Source organism: Chiloscyllium plagiosum, chromosome 26 (assembly GCF_004010195.1).
Source record: "Chiloscyllium plagiosum isolate BGI_BamShark_2017 chromosome 26, ASM401019v2, whole genome shotgun sequence".
Lineage (NCBI taxonomy): Eukaryota > Metazoa > Chordata > Chondrichthyes > Orectolobiformes > Hemiscylliidae > Chiloscyllium > Chiloscyllium plagiosum.
In genome coordinates, this window is record NC_057735.1 from 38,614,612 (window position 1) to 38,637,313 (window position 22,702).

At 39.9% G+C, this 22,702-nt stretch overlaps 1 protein-coding gene across 11 annotated transcripts in view; it reads right to left on the reverse strand.

Moving 5' to 3' along the window:
• Window positions 1-22,702, reverse strand: part of LOC122563265 (ankyrin repeat and SAM domain-containing protein 1A-like) — a 355,050-nt gene that overhangs the window by 168,252 nt on the left and 164,096 nt on the right. For all 11 annotated transcript variants that reach the window (XR_006315548.1, XM_043716916.1, XM_043716914.1 and 8 more), the window contains one exon: window positions 1,720-1,793. Coding sequence is in view for 10 of the 11 variants with exons in the window: in XM_043716916.1 (XP_043572851.1) it covers window positions 1,720-1,793 (74 nt within the window). In the remaining variant the exon portion in view is untranslated. The remainder of the gene's footprint in view (window positions 1-1,719; window positions 1,794-22,702) is intronic.

The following is a 22,702-nucleotide window of genomic DNA, read 5'->3' on the forward strand; positions in this document are numbered from 1 at the left end:
AGTCAACGTTTCGAGCTCTCCTACTCCTCGGATGCGGCCTGACCAGCTGTGCTTTTCCAGCACCACACTCTTCGACTGTTCTCCAGCATATGCAGTCCTCACTTTCTCCCTGGGTAGTGTTGTCGAACAGAGAGACGTGGGGGTTTGTGTACATAGTTCTTTGAAGTTTGCATCACAAGTAGACAGAGTAGCCAAGGTGTTTAACACGCTTGCCTTCATTGCTCAGATCTTTGAGTATAGGAGTTTGGACATCATGTTGGGGTTGGAGAGGATATTGGTGAGGCTACTTTTGGAGTACTGTGAACAGTTCTGGTTGCCCTGCTTTAGGAAGGATATTATTAAATTGGAGAGGTTTCAGAAAAGATTTGCTGGGAAAAGATTGTCGCTGGGACTAGATGGTTTCAGTTATAAGGATAGGCTGGATAAGCCAGTTCTTTTTTGCACTGGAAGTTGAGGGGTGATCCTATAGAGATTTATAAAATCCTGAGGGGCATAGATAAGGTGCATAGCAAAGGTTTTTTTCTCCAGGGGAGTATGTTCAAATCTAGGGGGCATATTAAGGCGAGAGGAGAAAGATTTAAAATGGATCAGAGAAGCAACTTTGTCTTACAGAGGGTGGTTAATGTATGGAATGAACTGCCAGATGAAGTGGCAGATGCAAATAAAGTTATAACATTTAAAAGTCATTTGGATAGGTACATGAATAAGAAATGTTTAGAGGGATATGCGGCAAATGCAATCAAGCAATGAAGTAGTTTATTTTATGATGTGCAGGAGCTGTGTGTAGGATTGGGGTGGACAAAGTTAAAAATCACACAACACCAGGTTATTGTGCAACAGGTTTATTTGGAAGCACTAGATTTCGGAGCGCTGCTCCTTCCTGATGAAGGAAGGTACCACCTGATGAAGGAGCAGCACTCTGAAAGCTAACACTTCCAAATAAACCGGTTGGACTATAACCTGGTGTTGTGTAGTTTTCAGCTCAGTTGTGTAGTTAAGGAAACTTGCTTGACATGGTGAGTTGGACTGAACGGTCTGTTTCCATACTGTATAACTCCATGAATGGATTATTTATTAAGAGATCAAGGTTTTCCAGGAAAGTAGTCAGTAAAAGAATGGTCCCAAAAGTAGCAAGTCAGCAAAACAGATATTCAGGATGTTTTCAGACTTCAAGGCAACCTGCCAACAAAAAATATGGTTTTGCAGCAAACAAAACTACCAACATTTTACTTCTAATGAGATCAAGTTTTACAAATGAAAATTCAATTGCTTAATCTATTTGAAACCCATAGCTTAACAGAGTGAATAAGGGATGACAGTAATGTCACTGGACGAGTAATGTCAAGGGTTAATTCTCGGGACGGGGTGGGCACAGGATCATATCCCATCATGGCAGCTAATTTTAAAAAAAGTGGAAGTGAAAAGTATTCTCAGAACGATGGCCTTCAGGAAAGGAAATTTGTTGTCCTTGCCTGGTCTGGGTCACATGGACTTCCCACAACATGGTCAACTCTTAACTAATCTCACAGGTAATTAGAGAATAAATAAAAATATTCTGCATTTAAACTATAAAGGCTCTCAATGATGCATGCATTTATTATTGTATTGCATTAAATTCATGGTGCAGTGTATACTTCCCAAACAAATTGCCTTGTAAAGTAATTCTAATTTTAATGGGTCATAGTAACTCTTTGCACTGCCCTATTCCTTTTTACTAACCTGAGATGAGGTGAAGTTCCGAACAGGTTTGGTTACCACTTCAGAGGATATAGAATCAGGACCAGCCTTCTCACCTATAAGGACCAAATCAGATAAAAAGATTTTCTTTTCAAAAGGCAAAATAACGTGAAAGTTCGAAGTCTGGAATAAAACAGAAAACACTAAAAATTGTCAGTGGACAGGCAACATCTGTGGAGAGAGAAACAGCAGTAACATTTTGAAACACTAAGGCTATTTCTTTTTTTTAAACTAATGTTGCTTGCCAGAGAGTCTCAGAGATTTATAGCACGGAAACAGACTCTTCAGTCCAGCTCGTCAATGCCAACCAGATATCCTAAATTAATCTAGTCCTGTTTGCTCGCATTTGGCCATATCTTTCCAAACCCTTCCTATTTTTATTCCCATCCAGATGCCTTTTAAATGCTATAATTGTACCAGCCTCTACCACTTCCGCAGGCAGCTTATTCCATACACACACTACCCACTGTGTGAAAAGTTGGCCCTGAGGTCCCTTTTAAATCTTTCTCTTCTCACCCTAAACCTGGGCCCTCTAGTTCTGGACTCCCACACCCCAGGAAAAGACCTTGTCCAACTACCTTACCCATGTCACTCATGTTTTTATAAACCTCTAAGGTTACCACTCAGCCTCCAACGCTCCAGGGAAAACAGCCACAGCCTATCCCTTTGGCTGAAATGCTCCAACTCTGGCAACACCCTTACAAATTAGAGAGTTTTGAGAAGATGTGTTGAGGTTCTGGATGTAGGTTTGCTCGGTGAGCTGGAAGGTTTGTTTTCAGACGTTTCATCACCATGCTAGGCAACATCTTCAGTGAGTCTCCGAATGAAACACTGGTGGTGTAGCCCGCTTTCTATTTATATGTTTGAGTTTCCTTGGGTTGGTGATGTCATTTCCTGTGGTGATGCCATTTTCAATGGTGATGTCACTTCCTTTTTTTTCAGGGGGGTGGTAAATGGGGTCTAAGTCAATGTGTTTGTTGATAGAGTTCCGGTTGGCATGCCATGCTTCTAGGAATTCTAGTGCATGTCTTTGTTTGGCCTGTCCTAGGATGGATGTGTTGTCCCAGTCAAAGTGCTGTCCTTCCGCATCCGTATGTAAGGATACGAGTGAGAGTGGGCCATGTCATTTTGTGGCTAGTTGATGTTCATGTATCCTGGTGGCTAGTTTTCTGCCAGGCAGAACAGGCAGCATACATTAACATCAACTAGCCACAAATCAACATGACCCAGTCTCACTAATATTCTTACATACGGATGGAGGAAGGAGACCACTTCGACTGGGACAACACATCCACCCTAGGACAAGCCAAATACAGATATGCACGAGAATTCCTAGAAGCATGGCATTCCAACCGGAACTCTAACAACAAACACATTGACTTGGACCCCATATACCATCCCCTGAGAAAAACAACAGGAAATGACATCACCAACCCTAGGAAACTCAAACATATAAATAGAAATCGGGCTACACCACCAGTGTTTCATTTGGAGGCTCACTGAAGATGTTGCCTAGTATGGTGACAAGACGTCCGAAAACAAACCTTCCAGCTCAGTGAGCAAACCTACATCCAGATCCGTGCAAATATATTCTGAACCCTTTTGAATTTCACAATATCCTTTCTACAGGAGGGAGACCAGGAGTGCACATAATATCCCAAAAGTGGTCTAACCAATGTCCTCTACAGCTGCAGCATGACCTCCCAACTTTGATACTCAATGCTCTGACCAATAAAGGAAAGCATTCAAATGCCTTTTTCACTTTCCTATCTACCTGTGACTCCACTTTCAAGGAGCTATGAACCTGCACTCCAAGATCTCTTTGTTCAGCAAAACCCCTAGTACCTTACCATGTATGTATAAATCCTGCCCCGATTTGCCTTTCCAAGGTGCAGCACCTCACTTTTATTTAAATTAAACACCATCTGCCATTCTTTGGCCCACTGCTGCATTTTTCAACATTTTCTGTTATTTTGCAGAAGATTTTCTTTCCATCAAGAAGTACCCTTGAGCATGTTCTTTTTGTTGTTTTAAGCCCCTCTCCCAAATTGTCACTTCATGCATAAAGGAGTCTCCACTGATTTCAGAGTTCTGGGTGGTAATCCTATATTGATGCCCTGATATCTTGGTCTTCCAAAGAAACTGAAAAATGCAAAGGACAATCAGGTACTAACCCATAAACTTGACAGCACAAGTAACCAACCATGTGTATATTTTTTGTATGCGTGCAGCAATGCTACAATGTTATGGGGGGAAAGAAGTGGGACAAACTGCAGATGCTTCACTTGGGGATCATTTTGGAAACAGTAATTACATTAAAAGATTTAGAATAGCCGTACAATGAAATAAGGAACAATTGAGGCTCTAAGTATTTACATAGAGGAAAGCTAATTTCAGTGAATTCAAACTAATGTGGTTAATTTACATCAAAAAATAGGCAGGTAAAACAGAAACTGAGCAAAGAAACAATAATTTGGGGACAGACTAGACCCATTACCATAAGAAAAATATACTAAAATAGGGATTCCCAAACTCTGTTGTAGTGGTGCTTGATGGAGTAGCAGATTTCCTCTGCTCTATGGCACCAATAGTAACTGTTAAGATGAGACTGGTGGAGCAGACTGGATTGATGCCAAGCAAAACAAAGGGACGCACAGTGAACCCAAAGCCTCCTTAACAATATGGAGCACTTCAAGCTGAAGTGCCATTTAAGGCCTGGATATCTGTGCACTGACCTACTGCAGACAGAAGCAAGGGAAGTGTAAAGCAGTTACTGACCGAGTGCAGGAAAAATGAGGATGTCACAGAGCAGAGCTCAGATGGTGAACGTTAATTTCAAATCCTGTATTTGTGGGCTTGCCAACTGAATAGGATCCTTACCTCAAGCTTGTGACTTTACTTCATAGGCACAAGACTCAAAATTGGGGCAGCATGTGAAACATGGGAAATGGAACGTGGCTGATTACAGTGTATTATGACCCCCAGAGACCCAAAAGTTTGCAAAACATATTCATGTTCCTGGTTTTGGATCTGGGCAGAGAACATGCAAGCTGACAGAAAGGATCACAGATTTAAATTTCAAGTCCTAGACTATAATAAACAGACTAAAAGCAACATTGTCTAAACGTTATTCAATCTTTCTAACAGCAATAATTTTGGACTTGAACTGTTAACTCTACCTTTCCCTTCACAGATGCTGCAAGACCTGCTGAATTTCTCCATCACTTTTGGTTTTTGAGATCTCTAGCACCCACAGTTCTTTGCTTTTAATTATCAAAATACTATTCTGAAATAAAAACATTATACTCTAAACTACAGAAAACATCAACTGTTTTAAATCAAAAGGAAAATCCCCATGAATATTAAAAGCAAAATACTACAGCTGTTGGAAATACAAAACAAACAGAACGCTGGAAAAACTCAGTCAGTTTGGTAGCATGGGAGAGACAGAAACAGAAATAACAGAGATAACATTGCAAGTTCAGTACGACTCTTAATCAGAACTGTACAAAAATACCCTAAACAGTTATACTTTATTTGGTCCTTTAGGTGGGCACTTAATTCTTGAGAAACCACCATTCTTAACTCCCAATGACTTGCTTCTTTTTCCTTTCCAACCAGATAACTTCTAATCACCAAAATGACTGGCACAGCATAGATTACCCTCAAGATTCTCCTGTCTAAAAAAGTTTAGCATGATAACCAGTGAGAAGAGGGGAGCTAAATTTTCCATTTTCACACTCCTTGTTTGACAGCAAAAGGTTTTGAATTTAACAATAGGATGTTATATTGCCAATTCATTAGATAGTTGGCTAGAATTAAGCCAGAGAGCTTTCATTATTAAATATGTTAAGAGTAAGTTTTATTGATAAAACCCACTCAGGTGGGAAAATATTACAAATTGCTAACACATACAAATGCGTCCTCCTTCTCACTAATAGTCACACACTCAACATTACAGAAAACTACAAGTTTTTAAGAGTATCAGATAACTTGTCTAGATCAGAAATGCAGATTTTTTTTTAAAGAAGTCAATAAGGATCCACTCATATCTGCAGGCTCCCTTTCTTCAGCTGAAGTGGAGGCTAGCATGTCAGCTTCTTGGAAAGCATCGCCTCTCAGATTGTCTGCTCCAAGAATGTGTTCTTTTCATTCTCATCAAAACAAAGTAAAAGTTTAGGTGGTGTCATATAGAAAGAGATCAAGCTTGCATGATTTCTGCCCAGATCCAAAATCAAACCTTTCCACATATTGTTGAATCACATTACCTAGTCATGTATTACATCAGCTTTATTCCTTTTTCACTTTTCTTGTAAAGACATATTTTATTCATAAAATCCTAGATGTACATAAGAAGGTACTAAAGCAGTTCTGTTCAATCTTTGCATATCAAGAAAAAAAATCAATTTGCCATTCCCTGCAGTTGCAAAACCAAAGGAATTCTCTTCAAGCAGGGCAGTATTTACATACATTTGAGGAAAACAGAGGGTCTGAAAACTGAATAGACCCTCTTGTACTTTAGCAGAAATATCTTAGACTGTAGTCTTTCACACTTCTTATTTGAATTGCAAAAATATTCTTTACTCAGAAAAAAACTTTATGTACATACACAGAAACTAGAGCAATTCTGTATAGTCTCTGCATTTTAAGAACATACAAAGATCAGGAATTGACATGCCTTACAGTTATGAAAAAAGGTTTACTTCCTACTCATGCAGAACACGATTTACATCCATTGAGGCAAAAAGGTTCTGTATTTTGACAAGACGACTTTTAAGATAGTAGTCTCAGCCCACTCTTTACTAAGTCTGTCACCATGTAGTCCCAGACCTTCTGACTTCAACTGCATCTTGACAATCTGGAGGGGCTGAACAGCAAACTGGAAATCACTTCCAGATTCCCAATTGAAATGGTTAACAATGTCAAACTTATGAAGTTATCAAAACTCCTGCAGACTGAGCAGTGTAGATATACCTAGCGATGGTGTTGCCGCTCAAGGATAAGTTTCCAGTGTGTCCCAAGCATTCTCGGTCAGATCCACCAACGTCAAGATAGCGCTCATCTCTGTGACCTCTTGCTGGCTGATTGTCACCTACAGGATGCCTAACAAACCGGCAAGGGGACATGGAATCTGAATGTGAAACTGGTAAGCCCAGAACAGTTGGAGGAGTTCAAAAGGGAGAATGAAAGTCTGGGTCTGGTGGAGAACAGTCAAGGAAGTGAGAGAGTGAGAGTGTGACAGTGACAGGTGGACAGAGAGAGAGAGAGAGAGAGAGAGAGACAGAGAGGACAGACAGACAGAGTTGTCCAAACTCCAGAAAGATTGCAGAACCTTCTCCTGCTGCAGGTACTGGGTTGACGTTAAGGAGGATCTCCAGGAGGTGAACAGCCAACAAGTCTCGCTCTTTGCCTCAGAGGCCTCCAAGATAATCTTCCGGTCCAGGGTCAATAGCCTAGAGCTGGATTGAGGCGTGCTCTAGTTTCTTCTTTCAAAAGGTGCATAGTGAGAGCTGTGAGACCTGAAGCCTGAAGGAGTAGATGGCTCAGTAAAGTCACCTTAACCTGACATCCTGAGGATTAGTAAATCCTTTTATGCCAGGCTGTATGACATGAAGCCCGCAGTCATACAGCAAATTATTCCTGTCCTCTATCATGGAGGTCTGAGACAACAGCACACAGGAGAGGCTGGACCAGTCATGTTTCTTTTATTGCAAATATATGATTTATTCATAAAAAATCTTTTTGTACATGCATAGTTACTAAGGCAGTGCTGTAAAGTCTTTGCACACACAGAATAAACAAACATTGGAATTTGGAATTCCCTGTATTTGCAAAAGATCCCAAGGCATTTCTTACTTATGCAGGACAACATTTACATACAGTTGAGACACCTGGGGGGTCTGACGGATCCCGATCGTACTTGAGCAGAAAATCAGTGGTCTTTCCTCATTCAGCCTTCACAGCAGCTGCCTCAACCGCAGCACGTAGTCCTGGGCCTGGAATGTGCCAGTCGCAACACTCAGTGGAGGTCAACTCCTTACTCTGAAAGACTAACAAGTTTTGAACAGACCAAAGTGTCTTTCACTGAATTGATGGTCCTTCAGGGGAGCAGACAGTAGAGCACAGAGTCATGTATCATTGACAAAACCACTGCATCCCTCTCCAGACTTTCTTTGCAAATACACATTCCAGAAGGAGATGTGTGCCAGTCTCTTCACGCCTGCAGTCGCTTCGAGGGCAGTATGTCGTGACAGAGACAGTCTAGGTGTACATGAAAGATCTCACAGGTAGTGCCCTTTTCACCACCAGTGAAGCAACGTCGTGGTACTTGTTGGAAAGCACTACAATGAGACATTCTGGCAAATGACTCTGCGAAGGGATCAACTCTCTCCTTTTCCTGCAGAGGTTTGAGGATGTTACACACTGACATTGCCTGTTGGACTTGTGGTCAAAGGTGATTTTCTTTACAAATTTTTCCATGAGGCACAGATGATACACTACTAAGACCATTTTGCTGCTATTTGGCCAGGCCCATCCTTTGTAAGGACAGGTAGAAATTCAGTATGCAGAGACACTCAGTTTACACACGGAGAGTCTACGCACAGCTTGATGCAAGGACAGAGAAAGGTGGCCATCCAGATGAGGGATGTTCATTTCCTCCTCCATTATCACGGTGTCCCTTCTGACGCAGTCCATCTTTGATCTCCAGATGAAATGGAAGATGGCTCAGGTCACTGCAGTGACGCAGGCTTAGGGAATAGGCCAGACCTGTGCCACACACAGCAACAATGAGAGTTACTCACACCTGATGACTAGATTTGTATCTGCAATGCAGAGGGCATGGTGCTCTCATCTGCCCAGATTCCATCTCACCTTGGTAATACATTCATCCCGAAATTTGGCACATGCCCCAGTCCCTCCGAACCACATAAGTAACATCTTCAAATAGTCTGACCTAACTGTGAAGGGATAAAGGATTGGTCAATCCAGTTCCCAAAGAACATGGTCTATTCTTACCTTGGCTCCTGAGGCTACTTTGAACTGGTCGCAGGTGCTCATCAATCCAGCCACTATCTTTGTATAACATTGGTTGCATATTCAAAAAGATAGTCAACCAGCTCACGTCTGACATAATGTCCCATTAGCAACATTTATAGAGTCATAGAGATGTACAGCATGGAAACAGACCTTTCAGACCAACCTGTCCATGCCGACCAGATATCTCAACCCAATCTAGTCCCATCTGCCAGCACCCAGCCCATATCCCTCAAACCCTTCCTGTTCATATACCCATCCAAATGCCTCTTAAATGTTGCAATTGTACCAGCCTCCACCACATCCTCTGGCAGCTCATTCTTTTGAGCTGAGATGATTAATTTTTAATGTGTCAGCCATTAACTCTCGAATGCTCTGTCCTCCATCTCAACGCAGAAAAGGATCTGGTCACCACTGTAGGAATACTGTCATCTCTGTTGAGCTCTCTGTAAACTTTAAATTTTCATGGATGGAATGTGGCTTCACAGATGCAAATTTACAACTACTTCATGGATAGTAAATAATAGTAATAATAACAGTGGCAAAAACAAAGGCGAATATTAAGAGTTTGAGAGTCCATTCATATTCTAACAACAGGAGGGAAGTACAGATTTGTGACCCTGCAGTTTGAATTAAGCAGACAGGACATCATTTCAAAGTTCATAAAATGCTGAAATGTAGTAAACAATGAGGAGAATAGTGACAGATTTCATAAGGAGATGAACAAACATGATTAAACAGATCAACGTGTTAATTTTAATTTATCACGCAGAGAAGTGTGAGATGGTTCGTTTTCATATAAAGGAGGAGGATACAAAGTCAACAGTACAAATTTCAAGGTGATGAGAAAATAGTATGACCTGGGGATGTATGCATTCAAATCTTTCATAGCAACATATTGAGGTTGTTAAAAATGTTTATGGCCTTTAATATTAGAGTACAAAACATGGTTATTCTCTAAAACTTCATACCATTGGTTAGGCCTCAGCTGAAGTGTTCAGTTATGGGCAGCAAACTTTAGAAAAAAATAGTGAGGCCTTGGAAAAATTGTACAAGAAATTTATCAGAATGGTACCAGAAATATGGGGAACTTCAGTTATGTAAGGTGATTGAAGAATTTGGTGTAGTTGATCCCAGAGCAGAGATGGTTAAGAGGAGACAGAGATGTTCAAAATAGTGAATTATTTTGAGAGAATAAATGAAGTTACACTGTTTCCAAAGGCAAAAAGACCAGTCAACATAAATCAAATCAAAGCAACTAGACTGATTAGGGTATTTGGAAAGGCAAGGACTGATTAGGGATTGTGCATGGGAAATCATGTCTCACAAACTTGATTGAGTTTTTTGAAGAAGTAATGAAGAGGATTGATGAGGGCAGAGCGGCAGATGTGATCTATATGGATTTCAGAAAGGTGTTTGATGCGTTTCCCCATGGGAGATCGATTAGCAAGGTTAGATCTCACGGAATACAGGGAAGCTAGCCATTTGAACTGGCTCAAAGGTAGAAGACAGAGGGTGGTGGTGGAGGGTAGTTTTTCAGACTGGAGGCCTGTGACCAGTGGAGTGCCACAAGGATCTACTTTTTCTCATTTACATAAATGATTTGGACATGAGCAAATAAGAGGTACAGTTCGTAAGTTTGCAGATGATACCAAAATTGGAGGTGTAGTGGACAGCAAAGAGGGTTACCTCAGATTACAACAGGAGCTTGACCAGATGGGCAAATGGGCCGAGACGTGGCAGATGGAGTTTAATTCAGATAAATGCGAGGTGCTGCATTTTGGGAAAGCAAATCTTAGCAGGACTTATACACTTAATGGTAAGGTCCTAGGGAGTGTTGCTGAACAAAGAGACCTTGGCGTGCAGGTTCATAGCTCCTTGAAAGTGGAGTCGCAGGTAGATAGGATAGTGAAGGTGGCGTTTGGTATGCTTTCATTTATTGGTCAAAGTATTGAATGCAGGAGTTGGGAGGTCATTTTGTGGCTGTACAGGACATTGATTAGGCCACTGTTGGAATATTGCGTGCAATTCTGGTCTCCTTCCTAACCGAAAGATGTTATGAATCTTGAAAGGGTTCAGAAAAGATTTACAAGGATGTTGCCAGGGTTGGAGGATTTGAGCTAAAGGGAGAGGCTGAACAGGCTGGGGTTGTTTTTCCTGGAGCGTCAGAGGCCAAGGTGTGACCTTATAGAGGTTTACAAAATATGAGGGGCAAGGATAGGGTAAATAGGCAAAGTCTTTTGCCTGTGGTTGGGAAGTCCAGAACTAGACGGCATAGGTTTAGGGTGAGAGGGGAAAGATATAAGAGAGGCCTCAGATGCAACTTTTTCACACAGAGGGTGGTACGCGTATAGAATGAGTTGCCAGAGAAAGTGGTGGAGGCTGGTACAATTGCAACATTTGAGAGGCATTTGGATGGGTATATGAATAGGAAGGGATTGGAGGGATATGGGCCGGATGCTGGCAGGTGGGACTGGATTTGGGTTGGGATATCTTTTCGGCATGGACAGGTTGGACCGAAGGGTCTGTTTCCATGCTGTACATCTCTATGACTCTATGACTAGCAAAACCTCATAGGTTTTTTATTTTAAAATTTCAATGGTTATCATCAGGAATGCACTACTCAAAAAGGTAGTGGAAGCCAATTTAGTTGCAACTTTCCAAAAGGAGCAAAAACAAATATGTGAAAAATTGCAGTTGTCTGGAGTCAAAGCCAGAGTGTTGGACTAATTGGATACTTCTTTTAAAAGTGGTACAATGGGCAGAACAGCTACCTTCAGTGCTATTACATTCTAGAATTTTATGATCACCTCCAAGGTAAATTTGTTTAATTTTAAAAATATGGAAGGGCAAGAATATAATCTGTTTTGCTGCCAAAATAGCCCCAAGGACTTAACTATTTTAAGAAACCTATCTGTATGATGATCAATTACTGTACAAGAAACAAGCTCATTCAGTCAGGTCATTTCAGCAAACAATGATAAGTACCTCTATATGTAATTAGTTTTCTATAAGGAAAGACAGAAAACACAGCTTAGATTGCATTGTAAAGAATCAGGGGATTTAAATGACCAAAAAAATCAATATCAGTTCAAATCCCACCATGTCAACTGGGGACTTGAAATTCATTTAAAGAAATAAATCGGAGTTAAAAAGCTAGTCTTCGATAATGTTCACCACAAAACTACCAGAGTTCCATAGAAAATTCAGTGAGTTCCTAATGCCCTTTAGGTGAGCAATTCTGATCATCTTAACAAGTCTATGCTGTGTGTTACTCCAGGCCTATTGTAATATTGTTGACTTAACTGCTCTCTGAAATGGGCGAAAATGAGGACTGCAGGTGCTGGAGATCAGAGTCAAGATTACATTGGTGCTGGAAAAGCACAGCAGGTCAGACAGCATCCGAGGAGCAGGAAAATAGACGTTTTGGGCAAAACAAAATCAAAAATTGCTGGAAAAACTCAGCAGGTTTGATAGTGTCTGTGGAAAGAAAACAGTAATGTTTCAAGTCCAGTGGCGACTCAAGAAATTCAGAACAATGTTGATTTTCCCACTGCTCTCTGAAATGCTCTAGCCAACAATTCAGTTGTGTCTAAACTGTTCCAAAAACCAATAATGAAACCAGACCATTTGGTTTCAACTTAGGCACAACGCGGCACGGTGGCACAGTGGTTAGCACTGCTGCCTCACAGCGCCAGAGACCCGGGTTCAATTCCCGACTCAGGCGACTGACTGTGTGGAGTTTGCACGTTCTCCCCGTGTCTGCGTGGGTTTCCTCCGGGTGCTCCGATTTCCTCCCACAGTCCAAAGATGTGCAGGTTAGGTGAATTGGCCATGCTAAATTGCCCTTAGTGTTAGGTAATAAGGGGTAAATGTAGGGGTATGGGTGGGTTGTGCTTCGGCGGGTCGGTGTGGACTTGTTGGGCCGGAGGGCCTGTTTCCACACTGTAAGTAATCTAATCTAATCTAATCTAATCTAATCTAAAAAAAATGCACACTTAGCCTAGTTAACCCTGCAATTCCTACTCATGGAGATCTGGAGATTACTGCCAAAATTGAACAAGTTTTCCTCCCACAGGCTAGTAAAACAAGAGATTTACATTCTTAAATTCCAAGAATCAACTCCTAAAACTGATGTCCCAGACTTCTCCATCACCATCACAGGGCAGGATTGATCCTCAGGCAGTGCAGGGATACAACCCACACAGCAGCTGCCTCTCTACATCATATACCAGCCATCTAGCTGATGGAGCCCTAACCTTATCATTGCATAGGTATTGGCAGGATGGACCCAACAGAGCTGGTGACGAGGTCATAACACAACTAGGAAAGATGTTTCTGACAATCCTGAAGCATTAACAACACCAGAACCACATAAAAGCATTAGGTCCACATGGGCAAGAAAATGTCCAAATAATTATCATCTACCACCTTCCCTCAGTTAAGATCCATGCCAAACACCACTTTGAAGAAGCACTGAGTGTTGCTGGTTACAGAATGTTCTCTGGCCGTGCAATCTTAATATCGGTTGCCAAAAGTGATTTGGTAGAACTCAGCAGGTTGAGGACAGAAGAATACAGCTGACACACAGGGTTGTCACAGGTGGAAACCAAATTGAGATGAAAACCTACTTAACCTCATCTTCACTAAAACAATCTTTCATGAATGCATGCGTCTGTCTATGACGCTGTTGGTAAAATGACAAATACTAATCGTTCTCAAAACAAAGTCTAATCTTCACAGTAGGGGTTGATTGTAACATCTAGTTAACATCATGCTAAATGGATCGATTCAGAACAGATCTAGCAATGCAAACAAAGCACCCATGAGGCCTTCAGTAAAACTGAATTGTATTCCACCACAACTTATCACCTCACAATCTTACATATCCACTATCATTAACATTAAGCCATTGGTTCAATAACAAATATAGCAAGAGCTACACCAGGCATACTTGAAAATGAGGCATCAATCCGGTGAATCACAGCACAGGACCACAGGCATGATAAACAGAAGTAGAAAATCATAAATATAACAAAGCAATCCAACAACCAACAGATCACAGCAACACTCTGCAGCACTGCTATATCTAAATCAAAATAGTGGTGGGCAATTGACTAACTAACAGAAGACAAGTCCACAAACATTCCAATCTTCAATGATGGAGGAGTCCTCTCATGAGTGCAAAGACAAGGTTGAAGCATTTGCAACAATCTTTAATGAGAAAGGCTAACTGCATGTTCTAAAGAGTCGTCACAGGACCTGAAATGTTACTGTTTTCTCTCAACAGATGCTGTTAAACCTGCTGAGCTTTTCCAGCAATTTTTGATTTTGATTCTGTATTTCTCATTCATAGGACTTGTTGGGGGATGATTCTTGTGCTGATCAGAACATTGCTTCTTAGTCTTCATTCGCCAGATGCTTTCATTGGTTTGCAGGAGGTAAAAGTTCATACTTATAAAAGGGGGGAGAGAGAAAGAGAGAGAGAGAGAGAGAAAACGAAAAAGAAAGATTCCACACAGCTCACTGTTGAACTCCGAACTTGCTCTGGACTGAAATACAGGTCACTTCTAAAACATGACCACTTTGGCCTGAAGTCTCATCTGTTTACATATAAACAAAAAGGCCTCTCGATACCTTTTAATCTCTGTTCCAAACTAGTCTAATTGAAGCCTGACCTATATACGAACCCTCTGAAGAAAATCAAGGACACAGTATCCTTGAGAAAAGGAACAGCTTTCAGAAAAGAGGACCAGCTTTGTGACAGCTGGCTGAATCTGTATGTGGATATACACCTGTACCTTTTCTTTTTACTACTGCTTGAATCAGCAGCTGTGGGAACAGTACTTAAAATGAGCACCAAGTTATGTACTTTCTAAAACATGAAATATTCCCTTCAGCAATTCGTAGCTTTAAAACTTGTCTTTTCCTATTTCAGTTGACAATAAAAATACAGAAAAATAAAACCAGTCTTTACAAGGCAATATTTAATCCAAGTCCTCCCAATAAAATTGAATCATTGTGAATCAGGAGAGAAAAGTCTGCACTGTTTCAACCCATACCTTCATCAAATGAAAATGGTTATGGCTGCTGTACACCAATCAACTTAGCATGAGGACACTTGCTTGAGTTATTGAGGGCAGTGTTTTAAGACCAACAGTCTTCAGCTGTTTCAACAAAATTTCTTCCAGCGTAAGGTTAGCACGGGGATGATGTACAGTGGTGATTACGCAAAGTGTGTCTGTTTCATTCACAACTCTTAAGATACTGAAGTAATCCTCATGCAATAAGACCTGGTTAACATACAGATTTGGTCTAATAAGTAGTTAGTGCAATGTGGAACTCACAGGAGTGATTGAAAGTGAGCATGTCCAATAAGTGAGAATCTGAGCCATTCCACTGACTTTCAAAGGCATGAGTGTTATTGAATCTTGCACTACCAAGGTCCTCACCACAACTTGAACTGGTCCAGCCACATAAATACTGTAGTTATGAGAGCAAACCTTTAGACACCGATCTTAATATTTCCTTCTGTACCAAATGTTGTCTTATAACATTCCTGCAAAGTACTCTGGAATGTTTTACAATGTTATGATTTAACAATAACTCGCTTATAGGGTACACCAGCAATTCCATAGGGTTTTCAGCGCTGAATGACCCAGTGATACTGAGGAAAGTATTTTGAAGCAGGCGGAGTCTGAGTCAGACATGCATTGTGCAGTTGCATTAACTCTGAATTATTGCTGGCATTGGGAGTGTCAGTTCTGCAGTCAAGGGACATCTTGGCAATAACCAATTTGTTTCTCCGTGTTTCGACTCATCAAGTTTTTTTTAAAAGCCTCATTCAAATGCACATAAGCAGCTTTTCACATAATCCTACGCACCTCTTACAGAACTAAAATATTAAACTAAAACCAATTCTTCCCTTCTTAATACACAATACAAACTAAACTTAAAGCTATATATAGTTCTGTCCATTTTGGAACCCATTCTTCCAAATCATATTAACTTATATGATGAACTTCATCACAATCTGGTGATGCTTTCTATCTGAGTCATGTGTCAATTATGTAAAAATTATGTTATTTACTTGATCATTCCAAAGAATTATAAATTAATTTTATTTTACTTGCTACCTTCACAAAGCCATAACCAGAGTTGCTAATTGAAAAACCCCTTTTTACCCCTTCCTGAAAAGTCTTGGCAAATGGTTATCTCAGAATAGTTGTAAAGTAATGAAATTTGGTTTAAGTAGGAATTGGGTGCAAATGGGGAAGAAGGTGCTGCTTTTTTGCTTTCAGTATTGTAGTTGTCCATATCACAGTGAATATTTATTTCAAGTTAAATATATACACTATAATTAAAATGGAATGAGACAATATTGTATACATACATTCACATGCCATAAGAAGTTGACATGCCACAACTGCAGCCATAGGAAAGGCTACATACAGCACTGTAATTCTGGACAATTACATTTACAGTAAATGCCTGCATCTCAAACGGCGTCACCTCAGAATTATTGAAGTGCAACTCAAAAACATAAACAACATAGGCATTAAGCATGGGGAAAGTTACCTGAACATTTTAATCCAGGAGGCCAGTCATATGCCCAGGTTGGAGAATGGTCTGTTTAGTGGTTATGACATGAAGGGTGTAACTGCAAATCAGGTAGGTTAAGGGCATCCATGTGCAGTTCCGGAGGAGCCTCTGCCTCTGCCTCTGTCTCTGTTCATAACCAAAACTGCCTCTCGAGGTGAGAGCAAATTATTCACGATTTAAGAGAAACTGGCCGTGGCATCATGGTACAAGAGACCATTCAAGTTTGTAGAGTGAAAAGAAATACCATAGTAACATAGTACCATAGTTATGGGATAGATATTGTCTTGTGCAGCTGAGAATAATTTGAGCTATGATAATCGGATGGTTACCCTACCTCCATGAAAGAACCAATTACAAAGGTAAAATGAGGAATAAAGAACTGTTGAGGATGTTTGAGAACTAAACTAAACTGCAAACTAAACAGAATTGTAAAGGTAATAAATTCTGGATTATACCAGAGTAACATGTAAATTGGCATAGGATCGAACAGTTCAGAGAGGTAAATGCATGGCTGAAAGAGTGGTGTGAAAAACAGGATTTTCAATTCATTGGACACTAACATTTGTACTTGGCTAAGAAGGAGTTGTTCCACTGGGACAGGTTGCATCTAAATTGGGTTGGACCATTGGCCTTGTAAATTGTGTAATGAAGATTGTAGTTACAATATGCATCTAAAAAGGGGGAGGTCAAAGGGAAAGCGATAATTCAAGAGGAAGCTTATGAATCTAAAGAGAAAAGTCAAGGTCACAGAACAGTGTAGCAATCTAGGCAAAGATAAAGAGACTATGTGACAGGAAAGATACAATATTTAATGGTACTAGCATGTCTGGTTAAGGTCAAATGGGGAAATTCGTCAAAGTTAAAATAAAAATAAAAATAAACCTTTTTTTGAAATACAGGAAGTATCCAGATAGAGATAATTGGGTTTTATCTAATGACCATCACAGACACGATTGTGTGGTGACCAAAACTGGGCGTGAAATATTCTAAGGTACTTGTTTCAAAAAAAAATTGAAAAGGGGTGGGGATCCCCTTGATAGCGCAAGATGATGCGAGTACCAGTGGTAGGAAAGATCTTGGTTGAGCAGAGCAGAAATTAGAATTAGCATGAGTGGAGATTAGGAATAGCAAGCATCAGAAAACAATTGTGACAGTAATTATCCAGTTGAATACGGCACTAATCAAGAAGAAAGACAGGTTTATACAAAGGTGATGCGATAACTATGGAGAATAATTAAAAAAAAACCTAGTCATATCAAATAGGCAGAAGCAATCTGGAATGGATTTGAGAAAGTTTCCCAGAACAATGTGCAGTGGATTCAACCAGGAAAGCTGTATTTTTCATCTAGTCTTTAGTAACGAAATGGAGTTATTTTGTAATCTCATCATACAGGATCACCAGAGAAAGAATCAGAAACTCAAATTCAAAACGGAATTACTGTACTTAAATAAAGTCAATGACAAGGAGCAAGATGGTGGTGCAGTGGTAATATCCAGAAGCTAAGACTAATTCTCAAGAGGTATGGATTCACAACAGCTGTCAAATTTAATTTGATTAATACAATCTGAAATGTAAAACGTGTCTCAGTAATGGTGATCCATGAAATGTTCAACAGTCGTAAAAAAACCCATCTGGTTTATTACTATCATTCACATAAGTAAATTTGTCATTCTTATCTGGTCTGGCCTGCAGAAGCACAGCAAATTTTAAATGCTCTCTTCCAAGGAATAAATGCCAGCCATGACAGTAACTCCCATGTCTCATTAAAGCATAAAGAAAAGGCAGCCTTGGACTGCCTTGGACTAAATGAAATTAATTTAGTAGCACATAGAAGCAACATATTTATTGAGACTTAAGGTGGAACTTATATCAATGATTTGACGTTGAAACAGTGAAGATTAAGTTCAGTAAATGGAGGGACAGAAAAGGAGTTCAATGATTTGACGTTGAAACAGTGAAGATTAAGTTCAGTAAATGGTGGGACAGAAAAGGAGTTCAAAGGGATTGTAGGATGAAGGTAGGTAAATGTGACTTGAATAAATTGCTCACTTGGAAGGCAAATGCCTCCACGAACCAGTTGCAGGATGTGGCCAAGTAACTTTTATGTATTGCGACCACAAGCAACACAGAATAACCCATGACCAGCTAAAGCTATTGTTTCTACCCTTCAGAATCAACCATTTCTGCCATGGGTGTCATATCCCATGATACCTTTCCGAATAAAATTTTGAATATCTCAGCATCTAATGCCTTTTGATGGAGTCTTTCAATTTTTTATGTGATTTCACTCTGAAATGGCTGGATTTAAAAGAAATTTGCCTGCTGTTCTCTACTACCATCAAGAGGAAATTGTTTCTTTCAATGTACCCTATCTAACCTTTGCATAATTAGAAATTCACATTTTGGAGAGCTTTCCACTCCAAAACAACATATTTCCTCCCCCAGCAATAACCCACTTCCAGATAATAAAGGTGAAACATTAGCAATCAGCTAGATTACTAGATTCAACTGACTGATAACAGCAACACTTCTTGATAACTGCAGTTAAGATGAAAATTAATGGCTGTGAAATTAAAAATGTATCAGTATATCAAGCCCCATTGATATTACTGCTACCACACATGTCCATGTCATACATAGATCCCTCTCACAGCAGTTTTGTATCACACCAAGAAAAAATGGAATCTACTTTATCCAACAATTACTTTACAAGCAGACCAAAGCGATCAGAAACATCCAAGATTGATATTAAAATATAAGTTTTATCTTTTTAAAGTGTAACAGATCTGCTATTTATCAAATGCATCCATATTAAATGCCTCATGTAGATAGCTGATTCAATGGTAATCGCAAAGATGATCATATCACACCACTACCACTGAATGTTTAAAAGAATGGAATTGTAAAATTGGAATAAATCACAATGCATGCATTTCATCAAGTATAAAATATCTCTAGAAAATCAGGCTTCTCACAATGAAATATGTACAGTAAAGTGTACTAGAAAATGTGCACAATATTTCTGGTTATTTGTAAATATTTAAATATTCTTTATTGGTCGATATACCATCTTTAACTGCAGGCAGTCATAAACATTCCAGGATTTTGATTATGGTTAATTTGTTATACAGGTGACTTGCCACTGTGCAATTTTAAAAATCTATGTTTAATGGTACGCCTTTACACAAACAGAGAGCATTTTCTTGGCGACAAGCAAAGAATCATATGATTAACACACTTTGCTTTGTTATTGTGAATGCACTTAACAAATATATTATAAACTGAACACCTGAATTTTGCTTCAAGGCACCTCTAATTATTTCTCACTGCAGTAAATTATGATTTCACAATTAGTGCATCTACACATTTCAGTACACCCACAACTTACATTATTCAAACTAAAAATCAATGTAATTTTGAAGGAAGATTACTGAGTGCTTTATGAGATAGTCTTTTTGAACTGCATTTTATTGTATTTGTGTGTGATTTGATTTCTTTTGAGGATAAAAAACTTCCCTGTTGCCACATTTCCGCCACATAGAATCTTCTTGAGAATCTGATAAACATTTATTGACTTCTATCCAAATGACAAAAAAAAAATTAGAAATGGTCTAAATGTGAACAGTTGTTGACAACTGACATTACAGACTTGGCTCAATCATATGATCAGAGGAACTTAAAGTAAGCCATTTGATCTCTTGAGCCTGGTCTACCATCTATCAAGTTCCTGGTTGACCTCACTGTGGCCCAACTCCTCTGCCTGCTCCACAGAACCCCAACTCCCTTATCAATTAGAAATCTGTTTAGCATAGCATTGATTATAATCAACTAAGCCCTGGCTGATCTCTGCCTTGCACCTCCAATTAACTGCCTTTGCTTCAAATCCCATGACATCCTTCCCTAATATAAATCTGTCCATCTCAGCGTGGTAACGCCTTTTGAGGGAGTGTTCTAAATTTTTGTGTGATTTCACTCCAAAATGGCCAAATTTTTGAAGATTTTTGTATCCTGTTCTCTACTCCAAGAAAGGATTATTTCTTCGTATATACCCTATCTAACCGTTTCATAATTATAAAATCATATACCAGTTCCTTTGAGATAAAGGCCAGTATCACATTCATATTTTGATTATTTGTTGTTCCTTGTGCACTACATTTTAGTGAATTGTATAAATCTCTTTACTCAGCAGCAGTTCTGAGTCTCTCAATTCTGAGAGAGATCCGAAGTGGATGCCTTCATCTTTGGCCTACATTTTGTTCATACGATCAATATCCATTTGAAACGTCCTGTTCCCCTCGCTCTATCCTTTTGCATCTCATAATTTTAGTGCCATCTGCAAACTCCAATATACAACTCTACTGCTTTATCCAAATCATTAATACGCTTGGTTGAGGTCCAAATACAAATCCTGAAGGAATTCTACTTTCACACATAAAACTACATTTCCTTTATTATTACTCTGCCTCCTATCATCCAAACAGTTCTGAACACATTGTACCAGACTCAAACATAAATTGCTTCATTTTCTACAGCTGCTGCCAGATCTGCTGAGTCTCTAACATTCTCTTCATTTGCTTTTGTTTTCTCTAAGGTTAAGAGTAAGGAATGATTTAATTGAAATCTATGAGATCCTGAATGGTCTAGACAAAGGACTAGATTACGATTAGATTAGATTACTTACAGTGTGGAAACCGGCCCTTCGGCCCAACGAGTCACACCGACCCTCCGAACAGCAACCCACCCAGACCCAGTCCCCTACATTTACCCCTTCACCTAACACTACGGGCAATTTAGCATGACCAATTCACCTAACCTGCACATTTTTGGACTGTGGGAGGAAACCGGAGCACCCAGAGGAAACCCACGCAGACATAGGGAGAATGTGCAAACTCCACACGGAGGCGGGAATTGAACCCAGGTCTCTGGCGCTGTGAGGCAGCAGTGCTAACTACTGTGCCAAAGTGCAGCCCAATGCGGAAAGAATGTTTACTCTTGTGGATGAGTCCAGAACCAGAGAGATATTTCTAAAATTAGGAATCACCCTTTAAAGAACAAAGATGAAGGGAAATATTTTCTCTAAGGTTGCGTAATTTTGGAATGCTGATTCAGAAGGTGGTGGAGACAGGCTACTGATTATTTTTAAGGCAGAGGCATAAAGATTCCCACTTGACAACAGAACCAAGGATGGCCTACACGATTTCAACTACCGCGGCCACTGTTTTGCAGAATATGGGTACACCAATACTGAACACAGCGGGGAACAGCAACAGCAAATCGATTCACATATTCCTATTTACATAGAACAATGAGTCATTGTTGTAAATGTTAGCAAATTAAATGTTCTAGACTTAAGAGAGTTCACATGGGAAAGTCAATATATGAACGGTGTCAGACATTTAAACAGATATTTCATAATACTCAGCAAAAATTTATTATGGTCACACAGAAGGATACACTGAGGAGTCACAGAGTCATAGAGTACTACAGCACACAGACTGACCTTTTGGCCCAAACTGGTCCATACCGAACCAAAACGTCCATCCATGCTAACCCTATTTCTCTGCATTTGACCCACATCTTCTAATCCTTTCCTATCCATGTATTTGTCCAAATGCATTTTAAATGTTGTTAACGTACCTGCCTCAAACACTTCCACTGGCAGCTCATTCCATATGCATACCACCCTGTGTCAAAAACAAATACCCCTCAGGTTCCTTTTTATTCTTTCACCTCTAACTTTAAACTGATGCCCTCTAGTCCTCGATTCCCCAACCCTGGGAAAAAGCCTGACTCCATTCACCCTATCCATGCCTCTCATGATCTCATTTTCTGTAAGATCCCCCTTAGTCTCCTAAGGAAAAAAGTCCTAGCTTGTCCAAACTCTCTCTATAATGCAGATATTGAGTGCAGGCAGCATACTTGTAAATTTTTTCTGCACTCTTTCCAGTTTAATAACATCCTTCCTATAAAAAGGTGACCAAACTGAACACACTATTCCTAGTTCAGCCTCACCAACATCCTGTATAACTGCAACATAACTTCCCAACTTTTATACTCAATACCCTGACTGATGAAAGTCAATGTGCCAAAAGCCTTCTTCACTGCCCTACCTACCTGCAACTCTACTTTCAGAGAACTGTGAACCTGAACTCCCAAGATCCTCCTGTTCCACTACACACCTTAAGGCACTACCATTCATCATGAAACTCCTACCTTGATTTGACTTTCCAAAATGCAACGCCTCACCACTTATTGATATTAAACTCCATTTGCCAATTCTTGGCCCAGCTGATCAAGGTCCTGCGACAATTTTTCACTGCACCACTG